The sequence below is a fragment of the Pan paniscus genome, chromosome 4 (assembly GCF_029289425.2).
Source record: "Pan paniscus chromosome 4, NHGRI_mPanPan1-v2.0_pri, whole genome shotgun sequence".
NCBI lineage: Eukaryota > Metazoa > Chordata > Mammalia > Primates > Hominidae > Pan > Pan paniscus.
In genome coordinates this window covers 36,478,115-36,493,896 of record NC_073253.2, presented here as the reverse complement: position 1 = coordinate 36,493,896, position 15,782 = coordinate 36,478,115, and the positions used below count along the sequence as shown (strand labels likewise).

The 15,782-nt window shown below is 41.6% G+C and overlaps 1 protein-coding gene across 2 annotated transcripts in view; it reads right to left on the bottom strand.

The window, feature by feature from the left end:
* The window catches only part of ARSB (arylsulfatase B), a 208,582-nt gene that overhangs the window by 34,489 nt on the left and 158,311 nt on the right, over positions 1 to 15,782 (bottom strand). The window contains exon 7 of one of the 2 annotated variants that reach the window (XM_034959910.4): positions 28 to 3,779. The exons of the other annotated variant lie outside the window; for it this stretch is intronic. Coding sequence (XP_034815801.1) covers positions 3,751 to 3,779 — 29 coding nt within the window. The 3' untranslated portion in view covers positions 28 to 3,750. Of the gene's footprint in view, positions 1 to 27; positions 3,780 to 15,782 lie in introns of those variants that run through there. 2 annotated transcript variants of the gene reach the window in all.

Sequence of the window (15,782 nt, the reverse complement as noted above, 5' to 3'; positions counted from 1 at the left end):
AAAAGAAGAGTATTTACAGTGGGGAGGGGAGGACAGAGCATGGACAAAGTCTCAACAAGCAATCATCCGAAACCAGGCTGGGAAAGTTGTTCAAGGAAATTTCAAGTTTGAATGATATGTAAAACGTGTATATGTAACAGATGAGAAGTGGCTACACAACAATCAAATCAATTTGGTAAAGATAAATGCTAATACGATTAAAATGACCCCAAATATTTGTATTATCACATTATTATAGAAATGAAGTCATATGAACATTCTGTTCAAACACACACACACACACACACACACACACACACGATATCACAATTTAGCATTAAATGCAGCTTAGAGGGCTTGAAATTGTACTGGTACACATGAGTTTAATAATAATTGATGAGCTGATATGGTGGCTCATGCCTGTAATCCCAGCACTTTGGGAGGCTGAGGCAGGTGGATTGCTTGAGCTCAGGAGTTCAAGACCAGCCTGGGTAACATGGCGAAACCCTGTCTCTACAAAATACAAAAATTAACTGGGCATGGTGGCATGTGCCTATAGTCTCAGTTACTCAGGAGGCTGATATGGGAGGATTGCTGGAGCCCAGGTGATCGAGGCTGCAGTGAGTCGTGCTCACACCACTATGCTCCAGCCTGGGCAACACAGTGAGACCCTGTCTCAAAAAAATTTATAATAATAATTGATGATAAAAAACTTTACAAATTATGTGTACAGAGATAGAATAAGTAAATTTCTTCCTTCCTTCCTTTCTTTTTTTTTTCTCTTGCTCTGTCACCCAGGCTGGAGTGCAGTGGTGCAATCTCGGCTCACTGCAACCTCTGCCTCCCGGGTTCAAGTGATTCTCCTGCCTCAGCCTCCCAAGTAGCTGGGATTACAGGCATGTACCACCACACCGGCTAATTTTTGTATTTTTAGTAGAGATGGGGTTTCTCCATGTTGGCCAGGCTAGTCTTGAACTCCTGACCTCAGGAGATCCACCCACCTCAGCCTCCCAAAGTGCTGAGTTTACAGGTGTGATCCACCACGCCCAGCCAATATATTTTCATGAACAGTTTTTCTACTTATGCAGTTATACAAATTAAACATGAGATATAATCTCTACCTGAAGTCATACAGCATTTATCACTTTTAAAAAATGCAAGGCCAGGCACAGTGACTCACACCTGTAATCCCAACACTTTGTGAGGCTGAGGTAGGAGGATTACTTGAGTCCAGGAATTCAAGACCAGCCTGGGCAGCAAAGCGAGTCCCCATCTCTACAAAAAATAAAAAATTAGTTGGGCATGGTAGCACATGCCTGTGGTCCCAGCTATTCAGGAGGCTGAGGTGGGAGGATCACTTGAGCCAGGGAGCTCAAGGCTGCAGTGAGCCGAGAGGATGCCTTTGTGCTCATCCTGGAGGACAGAGGGAGACCCTGTCTCACAAAACAAAAAAAAAGCAGTGATTTGTACTCCAGATAATGGAGTCATGCAGTACTATAAAAATCTCTTCTCATTTTGTATTTATTATGAGTACTGGCAAAAGAGAGGGTCATCTTCATTTTCTTCTGATTTTTTAAATATAAAATATTTGCTGAAATTGTTTTCTAATATACAAAATTGTTTGAGTGAAAGAAAAATAACTATAAAACACAAGTACCAAACAGTCTCCAATAAAAACACTTAGATAATAATCCATTTGGAAAGAATGAGCTCCAAATACGGATTTTATGAGTAAACAAAGGTTCTGTATTGCAAAAGTTAATAGACTGTCTTCACATTTAATTTCATGACCACTTCCTCTATTTGACTCTTCTGTGGCATAGCTTGAGATGTCCGCAAGCCCTGCTACTTCTGAAGGAAAATATACAGAGCAAAAAGACATGCTGTTAATCAAAGACTCTGGCATCTGAATTTAATAATCAGATGCCATTTGGAGTCTATACAGTTTTTCAATAGTGTAACACACAAATCAGTCAGCACATACATTTCAACAGTGATTAATCTCTTTTTACATGCACATCTGCGATCCCTTATGAAATAGTCTTAAAAGCAACCTAATAAGAAAGGAGAAAGAGCCTGTGGGTCAAAAAGGATCATCATGAAGCCATGAGATGTTGAGTCAGTCTTTCCCTAAGTCTCTCACCACATAAAGCTACTGTGCCTTTATTTACATATTTTTCCCAACTGAAATGGTCTCTCCTCTCTTTTAAAGGCCCACTCTTTTTTTTGAAGTCTTCAGGGAATTCCATGTAGGAACATTCTTCCTCTTCCCACCTAATATGTCACTGGTTCATCATTTTCTCTGTTACTCACTTGCTTCTGTAGCACCCACCGTTGGGTGTTGTTCGTTAACTTTATGTATGTCTACCTCCTGTTCCCTAACTCAGTTATATGCTCTTACAGGACAAAGAACTATGGATTATATGCTTTCCATGTCTACAGCAACCTTCCTCAAAGTGTGGTCCTTGAATCACCAGAAATTCCTTGGATGTTTGATCAAAATATAGCTGAAAGATCCTGAAGCTGCATGAAGGGAGGGCCTAGGAAGCTGCATTTTCAGCATGCTGCCCAGGTGACTTTAATTCACACCAAGGATTGAGGACCCCTGTATACAAGGACTAAGAGAGTGCTATGAATAGAATGGGTACCAAGAAGTATTTGTTGAATATATAAGGGCACACAAAGTAAAAAAAAAACCCCAAACTAAAACAACAAAACCAACCAACCAAACAAAAAACAATGTGCAAAGTTAAAGGCGTTGGGATTATTTAGTCTTGTGCCTGTAAGTTTAATCACAACCCAATTATCGAAAAGATTATTGAAGTTGACTGCAGTAAAGCATTATTTTAAAGAGATTACTTATTTTCTAGTCGCATGGTTGCTGAATAAGGCAAACGATCTCCCCTAAACTCCTAATTAGAAGATCATAATGGTCATCTCCTTTCCCCTTCTCCACCCTTCCCTGTCGACCTTCCCCAAGAATCCTTTCCTTGGCTTTCCTTCTTGTCTCTATTGCTTTTTCCCTGCTTTTTTCTATGAGACTGACTGCTTTTCACTCATCTCACTGTGGCTTGCAGCTTCAAGAACAGAAGAGAGCAGGCCACAAAGATAAATTAGAACAAGACACCCCTCTCTGTGCCAGAAAGTGTGACTTGGCAAATGGAGGACAGGCTGTGCCCCTGTGCAGTTAGCAACCTGTGAAACTGTATGTGGCAGCCTGTCAAAAAAGGTGGAGGAAAGCATGTGGGCCTACATTTTCCTGAAGATGGCTTTTCAAAATTTCTGTTTTTAGCTGACTTCACTCTTCTCTATATGCTACTAGGTAATAAGAAAAGTTCCAAACATTATTCACTGGGATGCTCAAAAGTAAGCTGCATGTGCCATATTACTGTAAGACAAGTATAAAGGGCTTGCATTTTATTTCCACAAGGAATGAATAAAGGGAAAGGAATTTTCTTTTGGGAAAAGGTAACACAAAGAACTTTGGTCTATGAAGGACACAAATGAATTCTCATCTCCAAAGATATTTTGAAATAATATAAGAAATGACCCATCTGTGGTAGTTTATGGTTGATCTAAGTAAGACAGCCTCCTGGGGCCCCTTCTTTCTTGGAGAAGGCACTTTTCCTATGATGCCAGGTTCCTAGTTCCCGCCTCTTCTGCCACTTCTGCAGTAGCCACCCGAGGCCTTGAGGGGCCCTTTCAGAACCTTGGGTCTGAAGTCATTTCTTATGCCCTGGGTTATCATCTTCAGTAGAAAGTTGGTGGTAGCTACAACAGCAGCGAGCACTCAGGCCAGTCTGTAAAACACACAAAATGACTTTCCTGAAAATATACAGATTTCTCAGGGTACAGTTGTATCAGGACTGCATTTCTAGTCCAGGAGATTTCTTACAATCTCACTAGACTGTGAATTCCTAAAGGGCAAGGACTGTCTCCTTCATTATTCTAGTGCCTAACAGGGCCTAGAAAAGAAGGTGCTCAACAAAGACTCTTACTGGTTAAAGGGGCTTGATTAGCTCTGTCAGCAAATTCTGCCTCCAAAAGTCCTTCTCTGTTTGGCTCCCGGAGAATATTTCCCTTCCGTGTGTCACTCCCCAGCCCCACCCTCAGTCACAGATTTCTGGTCCCTGAACCCTGGATTTCCAGGTGTCATTCCAAGGTCAGGTGGAACCAAGGGCTCCACGATCTTCACCCCCTGGTGTTACTCCTGCGATTATGTTATGTTTGGTGGGAAAAGGAATTCTGCAGATGCCATTAAGGTTACTAATCAGAGAGCATCTGCACGGGCCTAACCTAATCACATGAGCCTTTTAAAAGTAGGGAATTTTCTCCAGCTTGTTACAGAAGCGAGATTCTTGTTACAGTTGAGAGATTCTAATTGTGAGAGGGATTCAACAAGAGGAAGCTTCTCCATTGGTGACTTTACCATGAAAGGGTCAATGGGACAAGAACTTGAGAAGCTAAGGGTAGTCCTTGCAGAGACAACAGGGACTTCAGTCCTACAACCACAGCAACTGAATTCTGCCAACAACCTGAGCAAGCTTGGAAGAAGGTTCTTCTGCAAAGCCTCCAGGTAAGAGCCCAACCTGACTGACACCTTGAATTCAGCCCTCTGAGACCCTAAGCAGAGAACCCAGTTGAGCCTGCCCAGCCTTCAGACCTACAGAACTGTGAGGTAGTAAACAGGTGTTATTTTAAGCTGCTAAATTTGTGGTAATTTGCTATACAGCGATAGGAAATAAATGCAGCAGCCCTCTGGGCCCTTCTGTAGCAGTACCCTCCTTGTCTTCCGGACTTCAGTTCAATCAGTTCTCTACTGGGAGAGATAAAGAATGATCATTAGTAGGCACAAAATAACAACAGCTATGGTGACCACTGTTGTCCTTGTTCACTGACCAATTATCCAACTGCTTCACTCTCTCTGGTTTATGCTTCCCTCCCCAAACCCACACATCCTTCACAGCTTCCTCTCTGTTCTTTCTCTAGGTGAGCTTTGGCAATTTATGGTAAAAGCCTCTATCCTTGAGCTATATCCTTTATGTTCCCAGGACCCACTCGGCTTCAACATAAGCAAATAGATATATAAATAAAGACAAAAGTATGTGTAGATCCTGCAGAATATCTACAGTCAGGTCTGGGGCAATAAATGGGTGCCTTTAAGAGTGAGATCTGATTTGAACAGAAATAAATCAAATTAAGATCTCTGATAGGCCGGTCGCAGTGGCTCACACCTGTACTCCCAGCACTTTGGGAGGCCAAGAGGGGTGGATCACCTAAGGTCAGGAGTCCGAGACCAGCTGACCAATATGGTGAAACCACCTCTCTACTAAAAATACAAAAATTAGCTGGGTGTGGTGCCATGTGCCTGTACTCCCAGCTACTCAGGAGGCTGAGGCAGGAGAATCTCTTGAACCTGGGAGGCAAGGGTTGCAGTGAGCTGAGAGTACGCCACTGTACTCCAGCCTGGGCAACAGAGTGACAGCGAGACTCTGTCTCAAAAAACCCAAAAAAACAAAACAAAAAATGTCTCTGATATACAACTAAGGGCTGGGCACAGTGGCTTACATCTGTAATCCCAACACTTTGGGAGGCCAAGGCAGGTGGATCACTTGAGGTCAGGAGTTCAAGACCAGCCTGGCCAACATGGTAAATCCTCGTCTCTACTAAAAATACAAAAAAATTAGCTGGGCATGGCAGCACGTACCTGTGGTCCCAGCTACTCAGCCGGCTGAGGTAGGAGAATGACGTGAACCCAGGAGACAGAGGTTGCAGTGAACCAAGATCACACCACTGCACTCCAGCCTGGGTGACAGAGCAAGACTCCGTCCCCCTGTGCTGCCCCCCAAAAGAAAGATCTCTGATATACAACTAAGATCTCTGTGGATCTCTGATATACAGCTAAGATCTCTGTAGATCTCTGATATACAACTAAGATCTCTGTAGATCTCTGATATACAACTAAGGCTGCACAGGCTTGAGCATCTAGGGCCGAGACAGCTGCAATCTTGGATACTCTTAGTTATATCTGAGATAAAAGTCCTGCATCTGAGATACATATCTGAGATAAAAAGTCCCATTTGTAAGGTTCAGGGCTTTACCCAAACTACATGGTGCTCAGCAGAATGGCCATCTAGAATCTTGCACAGTTGGCATTTCATTTCTTCTTTCAGAAACCCCACTTTCCTTGGGTTTAAATGGAAAGAACCCATCAAATAAAGCTTTTTTTTTTTTTTTTTTTGAGACGGAGTCTCGCTCTGTCGCCCAGGCTGGAGTGCAGTGGCGTGATCTCAATCTCGGCTTACTGCAAGCTCCGCCTCCTGGGTCCACGCCATTCTCCTGCCTCAGCCTCTTGAGTAGCTGGGACTACAGGCGCCCGCTACCAGAAGGGACATGCTTTTCAAGTGTCTTGCTTGATCTCCTATCATAATGAATCCTCCCTTTCTCCTTAAGCAACTTTGCTCAATCCTCTTTTTAGGACTAACTTGATTCTGTTTTGCATTGCAAGCAGTTGTTTATAGATGCCCCCTCCCACCCTTGCCCTGGCCCTCTCTGGCTCCTTAGGGGCAGAGGCCATGTCCCATTGATCTTTACACTTCCCTGGGGCCTGCACAGTGAGCACTGAATACCCGTTGAAGGAGTTTAATTTCTGCATGGAGTTAGATTTATAGTTGAGATTTCCTTTGCTGTTAGGTTTCAGGTAGGTGCTTAAGATCCCTTGATCCAGGGAGAAAAGGGCCAGGCGGCAGTTGCCACTCAGTCTGCTTCTGAAATCTCCCCACAGGAGTAAGGAAGGGGCTGCTGGGAGGTGATGGTCCTACCACCATGAGGAGGTTGAAAGAAAGGGTAGGGGAAGGAAGCTCTGAGGGCCAACCTCACTTCCCATCCCTCAGCCAGCAGCAAGCAGGGCTGCTTCTCAAATTTGATCTGTTCTCTGCCTTGGCAAAGACCAAGTGCATTCCCTGTATGTGAAACAATGCAGTTGCTGTTTCAAGGCAGACAAAAAGACTGTGGGTGGGAAAATGTGAGGAAAGTCTTTTTCGTGACTTATTTTTTTAAAAACGTATGTTGTGAGAAAAGGTATCATGAAGATAAAATATGCAGTAAATTCTGAATCATGAAAGAAAAACATTTCCCACTGTCCTCTAAAATCTACTATATTTAGTTATTTATTCAATCACTCAGCACACTTCAAATGTGCCCTGACTAGGTGATGCTTCCCTTTGGGAGATTTGTGTATGTGCTTGTCTTCTAGACTGGAGGGTCTCCAGGGCTGGGACCTTCCACAGTTCGTCTTCATATCCTTAATGCCTAGCACTGTGACAGCAAGAGCTCAGGAGATGGCAGAGCCACAGAGACTGAAGGGGGCCACAGAGGTAGAGAGGAAAAAGGCAGAGCCAAGGGGCCTGGGAGGCCAAGTGCTTTAGGACAAGCACTGGCAAATGGCACAGAAGGGCCAAGTCAGCTCATGCTGAAAAGGAGCCAAGGGATTCAGAAAACCCACTGGTCACCTGGAGGGGGCTGCTATGGTTTGTTGCTCCAAAATCCATATGTTGGAACCCCCAAGGTGATGGCATTAAGAGGTGGGGCCATTGGGAAGTGATTAGGCCCTGGGGGCTCCACCCTCATGGATAGGATTAGTGCCTTTATCCAAGAACCTGAGGAAGAGAGTTCTTCCCTTTTCCCCTTTTGTCCCTTCTGCCACGTGAGGACTCAATGTTTCTCTCCTCTGGAAGATGCAGCCACAGGGCACCATCTTGGAAGCAGAAAGGAGCCCTCACCAGACACCAAATCTGCCGGCACCTCAGTCTTAGACTTCCCAGCCTCCAGAACTGTGAGAAATAAAGTTTTATTATTTATAAATTACCCAGTCTGTGGTATTTTGTTATAGCAGTAGCAATGGATTTAGGGATATTTAGGAAAGAAGGTTGATTGCAGTTGGGTCAAAAGTAAATGGAAGAAACATTCACTGATATCTACAAATAAACATGTTTTTAAAAGTCTCTACTAAAATTACAAAAAATTAGCTGGGTGTGGTGGTGGACGCCTATAGTCCCACCTACTCGGGAGGCTGAGGCAGGAGAATCACTTGAACCTGGGAGGTAGAGGTTGCAGTGAGTCGAAATCGCACCACTGCACTCCAGCCTGGGCAACAGAGCAAGACTCCAACTCAAAAAAGAAAAAAAAAATCATCTAAATATACACTGCTACATGACTGGCTAAATAAACTACAGAATACCATGCAGCAGTTAAAAGAATAAAGTAGACCTTTATCAGGGTTTCTCAGCCTCAGCATTATTGACATTTCAGGTGGAAAACTCTTTGTCATAGGGCTGTTCTGTGCATTGTGGGATGTTTAGTACATCCCTGACTTCTACCTACTAGATGCCAATAGCATTCCCCACTCAGGTCGTGACCACCAAAAATGCCTGCAAAAATTGCCAAATCTCCCCTGGGGGGCTCACTAGCCCCTGGTTGAAAACCACTGATTTATACTTACGGATCTGGAAACATCTCCAAGACAGATCATTGACAGAAAAAAGTATGTGGCAAAAAAAAACCCCCACAACATTTTATATGATACTATCTATGTAAAAAAAAAAAAAAAAAAGTATTGTACACACCACAGCTCCATAAATCCATATTGTACACATAAGCACATCTAAAGTGGTCTATAAAGTCAAAACGGTTAGCAGTGGTCACCTCTGTGGAGGGGGACAGGGAATAAGGGTCATAGTGAATTTTGTTTTGTTTTATTTATTTATTTATTTATTTATTTGAGACGGAGTTTTGCTCTTGTCACCCAGGCTACAGTGCAATAGCGTGATCTCAGCTCACTGCAACCTCTGCCTCCCGGGTTCAAGCTATTCTCCTGCCTCAGCCTCCTGAGTAGCTGGGATTACAGGCGTCCACCATCACGCCCAGCTAATTTTTTTGTAATTTTAGTAGAGACGGAGTTTCACCATGTCAGCCAGGTTGGTCTCGAACTCCTGACCTCGGATGATCCACCCACCTCGGCCTCCCAAAGTGCTGGGATTACAGGCATGAGCCACTGCACTGGGCCAATTTTGGTTTTATTTGTATGGCTGTGTTTAAACAAATAATGAAAATGGAAATGTATTTGGTGTTAAAATTAGTAAATGAATGGAAATTGAAGATATGGAGAAAGCACATGCAAACTACTTCTGACAAGGTTTAGTGGTGAGAGTGAGGCAGAATTCAAGGAAGGAATTTTTAGAATGTGGGAAAATTGAGCACTGCTAAATTCAGTCAAGTTACAATTTTGTATAAAGCACTATGAGGAGGCGGTGCATATCTTCTAGAATGCTTCTACTTATTAGCTCAAGATTTCAATAACACTTTGCCAGCAATGACTTTCCCACTAGAGTTAAATATGCATGAAATAACAGAATTCCTCTTTCTGTTTTTCTACCACATGTTTCTTTAATTTGTGTTTCTTTGGTGTGTGTACAGCTTTCTCTAACTAAAGTGCTGATGCCATTATGGAAACTGTCACTCTTCAGAGTTGGAAAGACCCAAGAATAAAAGCTGACTCTGACTTGTTTGGTCTGGCATGGCTGGGGATACTGCAGGAGTGTATTTGTTTTTCATTAATTTGTTTGTCATTTTTCTCCATGATCTATGGAACATTTATTTCCCCTGAAGCAAAAAGACCTGAAATGTCAAAGGTTTTTTGGTTTCTGTTGGGGTAATGAATTGTTGAGAAAAAGAGATTTTTTCTTATATGCTATTTTATTGTGGAAAGAGACATTTTGTGACCTTTTGCTGTTTTACAGTGATAATGAATTTTCTGACAGACTTGGAAACTTTGGGCTTCTATGTTAAAATAATAAAGTTTGAGGAATAACATTGACCTGGACCTTTGGAGAATTAATCAAATACAGATTTTGGAAAATTGATGACTTTGGTCTTTATCAAGACACTCTAGTTTATTACTGTCATCAAGGCAGTACACAGATTTATACCACATAAAAACATCCAACAATTAACTATAGACCCAAGTCCCTGAACAGAGATTTTGACACTCTTGGTGGTTGGGAGGTTTAGGCCCAGGAGACCTTCAGCCTGATCAGTGTTGCTTTGTTGCCTTTTTTCTTTGTTCTTTTTCAAAAATTTAGTTGCAAAAGTAATAGGTACACTGAATTGAATAAAAACGATACTAAAAATTATCCATAATCTCACCCTCTAAAGCTAACTGACCATTATAACATTTTGGTATACTCTTTCTAATCCTGTTTTTTTCTTCGTTTGTTTGTTTTTTGAGACGGAGTCTTCCTCTGTCACCCAGGCTGGAGTGCAGTGGCGCGATCTCGGCTTACTGCAAGCTCTGCCTTCCAGGTTCACACCATTCTCCTGCCTCAGCCTCCTGAGTAGCTGGGACTACAGATGTGTGCCACCATGCCCAGCTAATTTTTTTTTTTTAATTATACTTTAAGTTTTAGGGTACAGGTGCACATTGTGCAGGTTAGTTACATATGTATACATGTGCCATGCTGGTGCGCTGCACCCACTAACTCGTCATCTAGCATTAGGTATATCTCCCAATGCTATCCCTCCCCCCTCCCCCCACCCCACCACAGTCCCCAGAGTGTGATATTCCCCTTCCTGTGTCCATGTGATCTCATTGTTCAATTCCCATCTATGAGTGAGAATATGCGGTGTTTGGTTTTTTGTTCTTGCGATAGTTTACTGAGAATGATGATTTCCAATTTCATCCATGTCCCTACAAAGGACATGAACTCATCATTTTTTATGGCTGCATAGTATTCCATGGTGTATATGGGCCACATTTTCTTAATCCAGTCTATCATTGTTGGACATTTGGGTTGGTTCCAAGTCTTTGCTATTGTGAATAATGCCGCAATAAACATACGTGTGCATGTGTCTTTATAGCAGCATGATTTATAGTCATTTGGGTATATACCCAGTAATGGGATGGCTGGGTCAAATGGTATTTCTAGTTCTAGATCCCTGAGGAATCGCCACACTGACTTCCACAATGGTTGAACTAGTTTACAGTCCCACCAACAGTGTAAAAGTGTTCCTATTTCTCCACATCCTCTCCAGCACCTGTTGTTTCCTGACTTTTTAATGATTGCCATTCTAACTGGTGTGAGATGGTATCTCATTGTGGTTTTGATTTGCATTTCTCTGATGGCCAGTGATGATGAGCATTTTTTCATGTGTTTTTTGGCTGCATAAATGTCTTCTTTTGAGAAGTGTCTGTTCATATCCTTCGCTCACTTTTTGATGGGGTTGTTTGTTTTTTTCTTGTAAATTTGTTTGAGTTCATTGTAGATTCTGGATATTAGCCCTTTGTCAGATGAGTAGGTTGCGAAAATTTTCTCCCATTTTGTAGGTTGCCTGTTTGCTCTGATGGTAGTTTCTTTTGCTGTGCAGAAGCTCTTTAGTTTAATTAGATCCCATTTGTCAATTTTGGCTTTTGTTGCCATTGCTTTTGGTGTTTTGGACATGAAGTCCTTACACATGCTTATGTCCTGAATGGTAATGCCTAGGTTTTCTTCTAGGGTTTTTATGGTTTTAGGTCTAACGTTTAAATCTTTAATCCATCTTGAATTGATTTTTGTATAAGGTGTAAGGAAGGGATCCAGTTTCAGCTTTCTACATATGGCTAGCCAGTTTTCCCAGCACCATTTATTAAATAGGGAATCCTTTCCCCATTGCTTGTTTTTCTCAGGTTTGTCAAAGATCAGACAGTTATAGGTATGCGGCGTTATTTCTGAGGGCTCTGTTCTGTTCCATTGATCTATATCTCTGTTTTGGTACCAGTACCATGCTGTTTTGGTTACTGTAGCCTTGTAGTAAAGTTGGAAGTCAGGTAGTGTGATGCCTCCAGCTTTGTTCTTTTGGCTTAGGATTGACTTGGTGATGCGGGCTCTTTTTTGGTTCCATATGAACTTTAAAGTAGTTTTTTCCAATTCTGTGAAGAAAGTCATTGGTAGCTTGATGGGGATGGCATTGAATCTGTAAATTACCTTAGGCAGTATGGCCATTTTCACGATATTGATTCTTCCTACCCATGAGCATGGAATGTTCTTCCATTTGTTTGTGTCCTCTTTTATTTCCTTGAGCAGTGGTTTGTAGTTCTCCTTGAAGAGGTCCTTCACATCCCTTGTAAGTTGGATTCCTAGATATTTTATTCTCTTTGAAGCAATTGTGAATGGGAGTTCACTCATGATTTGGCTGTCTGTTTGTCTGTTGTTGGTGTATAAGAATGCTTGTGATTTTTGTACATTGATTTTGTATCCTGAGACTTTGCTGAAGTTGCTTCTCAGCTTAAGGAGATTTTGGGCTGAGACAATGGGGTTTTCTAGATATACAATCATGTCATCTGCAAACAGGGACAATTTGACTTCCTCTTTTCCTAATTGAATACCCTTTATTTCCTTCTCCTGCCTAATTGCCCTGGCCAGAACTTCCAACACTATGTTGAATAGGAGTGGTGAGAGAGGGCATCCCTGTCTTGTGCCAGTTTTCAAAGGGAATGCTTCCAGTTTTTGCCCATTCAGTATGATATTGGCTGTGGGTTTGTCATAGATAGCTCTTATTATTTTGAGATACGTCCCATCAATACCTAATTTATTCAGAGTTTTTAGCATGAAGGGTTGTTGAATTTTGTCAAAGGCTTTTTCTGAATCTATTGAGATAATCATGTGGTTTTTGTCTTTGGCTCTGTTTATATGCTGGATTACATTTATTGATTTGCGTATATTGAACCAGCCTTGCATCCCAGGGATGAAGCCCACTTGATCATGGTGGATAAGCTTTTTGATGTGCTGCTGGATTTGGTTTGCCAGTATTTTATTGAGGATTTTTGCATCAATGTTCGTCAAGGATATTGGTCTAAAATTCTCTTTTTTTGTTGTGTCTCTGCCCAGCTTTGGTATCAGAATGATGCTGGCCTCATAAAATGAGTTAGGGAGGATTCCCTCTTTTTCTATTGATTGGAATAGTTTCAGAAGGAATGGTACCAGTTCCTCCTTGTACCTCTGGTAGAATTCGGCTGTGAATCCATCTGGTCCTGGAGTCTTTTTGGTTGGTAAGCTATTGATTATTGCCACAATTTCAGCTCCTGTTATTGGTCTATTAAGAGATTCAACTTCTTCCTGGTTTAGTCTTGGGAGAGTGTATGTGTCGAGGAATTTATCCATTTCTTCTAGATTTTCTAGTTTATTTGCATAGAGGTGTTTGTAGTATTCTCTGATGGTAGTTTGTATTCTGTGGGATCGGTGGTGATATCCCCTTTATCATTTTTTATTGTGTCTATTTGATTCTTCTCTCTTTTTTTCTTTATTAGTCTTGCTAGCAGTCTATCAATTTTGTTGATCCTTTCAAAAAACCAGCTCCTGGATTCATTGATTTTTTGAAGGGTTTTTTGTGTCTCTATTTCCTTGAGTTCTGCTCTGATTTTAGTTATTTCTTGCCTTCTGCTAGCTTTTGAATGTGTTTGCTCTTGCTTTTCTAGTTCTTTTAATTGTGATGTTAGGGTGTCAATTTTGGATCTTTCCTGCTTTCTCTTGTGGGCATTTAGTGCTATAAATTTCCCTCTACACACTGCTTTGAATGCATCCCAGAGATTCTGGTATGTTGTGTCTTTGTTCTTGTTGGTTTCAAAGAACATCTTTATTTCTGCCTTCATTTCGTTATGTACCCAGTAGTCATTCAGGAGCAGGTTGTTCAGTTTCCATGTAGTTGAGCAGCTTTGAGTGAGATTCTTAATCCTGAGTTCTAGTTTGATTGCACTGTGGTCTGAGAGATAGTTTGTTATAATTTCTGTTCTTTTACATTTGCTGAGGAGAGCTTTACTTCCAACTATGTGGTCAATTTTGGAATAGGTGTGGTGTGGTGCTGAAAAAAATGTATATTCTGTTGATTTGGGGTGGAGAGTTCTGTAGATGTCTATTAGGTCCGCTTGGTGCAGAGTTGAGTTCAATTCCTGGGTATCCTTGTTGACTTTCTGTCTCGTTGATCTGTCTAATGTTGACAGTGGGGTGTTAAAGTCTCCCATTATTATTGTGTGGGAGTCTAAGTCTCTTTGTAGGTCACTCAGGACTTGCTTTATGAATCTGGGTGCTCCTGTATTGGGTGCATATATATTTAGGATAGTTAGCTCTTCTTGTTGAATTGATCCCTTTACCATTATGTAATGGCCTTCTTTGTCTCTCTTAATCTTTGTTGGTTTAAAGTCTGTTTTATCAGAGACTAGGATTGCAACCCCTGCCTTTTTTTGTTTTCCATTTGCTTGGTAGATCTTCCTCCATCCTTTTATTTTGAGCCTATGTGTGTCTCTGCATGTGAGATGGGTTTCCTGAATACAGCACACTGATGGGTCTTGACTCTTTATCCAATTTGCCAGTCTGTGTCTTTTAATTGGAGCATTTAGTCCATTTACATTTAAAGTTAATATTGTTATGTGTGAATTTGATCCTGTCATTATGATGTTAGCTGGTGATTTTGCTCGTTAGTTAATGCAGTTTCTTCCTAGTCTCGATGGTCTTTACATTTTGGCATGATTTTGCAGCGGCTGGTACTGGTTGTTCCTTTCCATGTTTAGCGCTTCCTTCAGGAGCTCTTTTAGGGCAGGTCTGGTGGTGACAAAATCTCTCAGCATTTGCTTGTTTGTAAAGTATTTTATTTCTCCTTCACTTATGAAGCTTAGCTTGGCTGGATATGAAATTCTGGGTTGAAAATTCTTTTCTTTAAGAATGTTGAATATTGGCCCCCACTCTCTTCTGGCTTGTAGGGTTTCTGCTGAGAGATCCACTGTTAGTCTGATGGGCTTCCCTTTGAGGGTAACCCGACCTTTCTCTCTGGCTGCCCTTAACATTTTTTCCTTCATTTCAACTTTGGTGAATCTGACAATTATGTGTCTTGGAGTTGCTCTTCTTGAGGAGTATCTTTGTGGCGTTCTCTGTATTTCCTGAATCTGAACGTTGGCCTGCCTTGCTAGATTGGGGAAGTTCTCCTGGATAATATCCTGCAGAGTGTTTTCCAACTTGGTTCCTTTCTCCCCATCACTTTCAGGTACACCAATCAGATGTAGATTTGGTCTTTTCACATAGTCCCATATTTCTTGGAGGCTTTGCTCATTTCTTTTTATTCTTTTTTCTCTAAACTTCCCTTCTCGCTTCATTTCATTCATTTCATCTTCCATCGCTGACACCCTTTCTTCCAGTTGATCGCATCGGCTCCTGAGGCTTCTGCATTCTTCACATAGTTCTCGAGCCTTGGTTTTCAGCTCCATCAGCTCCTTTAAGCACTTCTCTGTATTGGTTATTCTAGTTATACATTCTTCTAATTTTTGTATTTTTAGTAGAGGCAGGGTTTCACCATGTTGGCCAGGATGGTCTCGATCTCTTGACCTCGTGATCCGCCCGCCTCGGCCTCCCAAAGTGCTGGGATTACAGGCGTGAGCCAACATGCCTGGCCTCTAATCCTGTTTTAATGTCTATATTATTTTTACACAACTGAGATACTGAATACAAAATTTTATTATTTTGTGGTTTTTCCTCTCAAATATTGCATATAATGTTTTGTTTCTAATCTCAAAACACTTTAAAGGAAAACTGTAGGAACATTAATAAATTCTACCATTGTCCCTATAAATGTGATGATTAGATCCATTTTTCACATGCTCTGAAATTGTGTGTTTTTGCTTTTATTTTTGGGAGGTGAGAAAACAGGCTCACTGAGTCCAGGAGGCCGGCCAAGCTCACAAAATGATGACACTGGGCAAGATGCTCTGTGTCCCTTGGAGACAG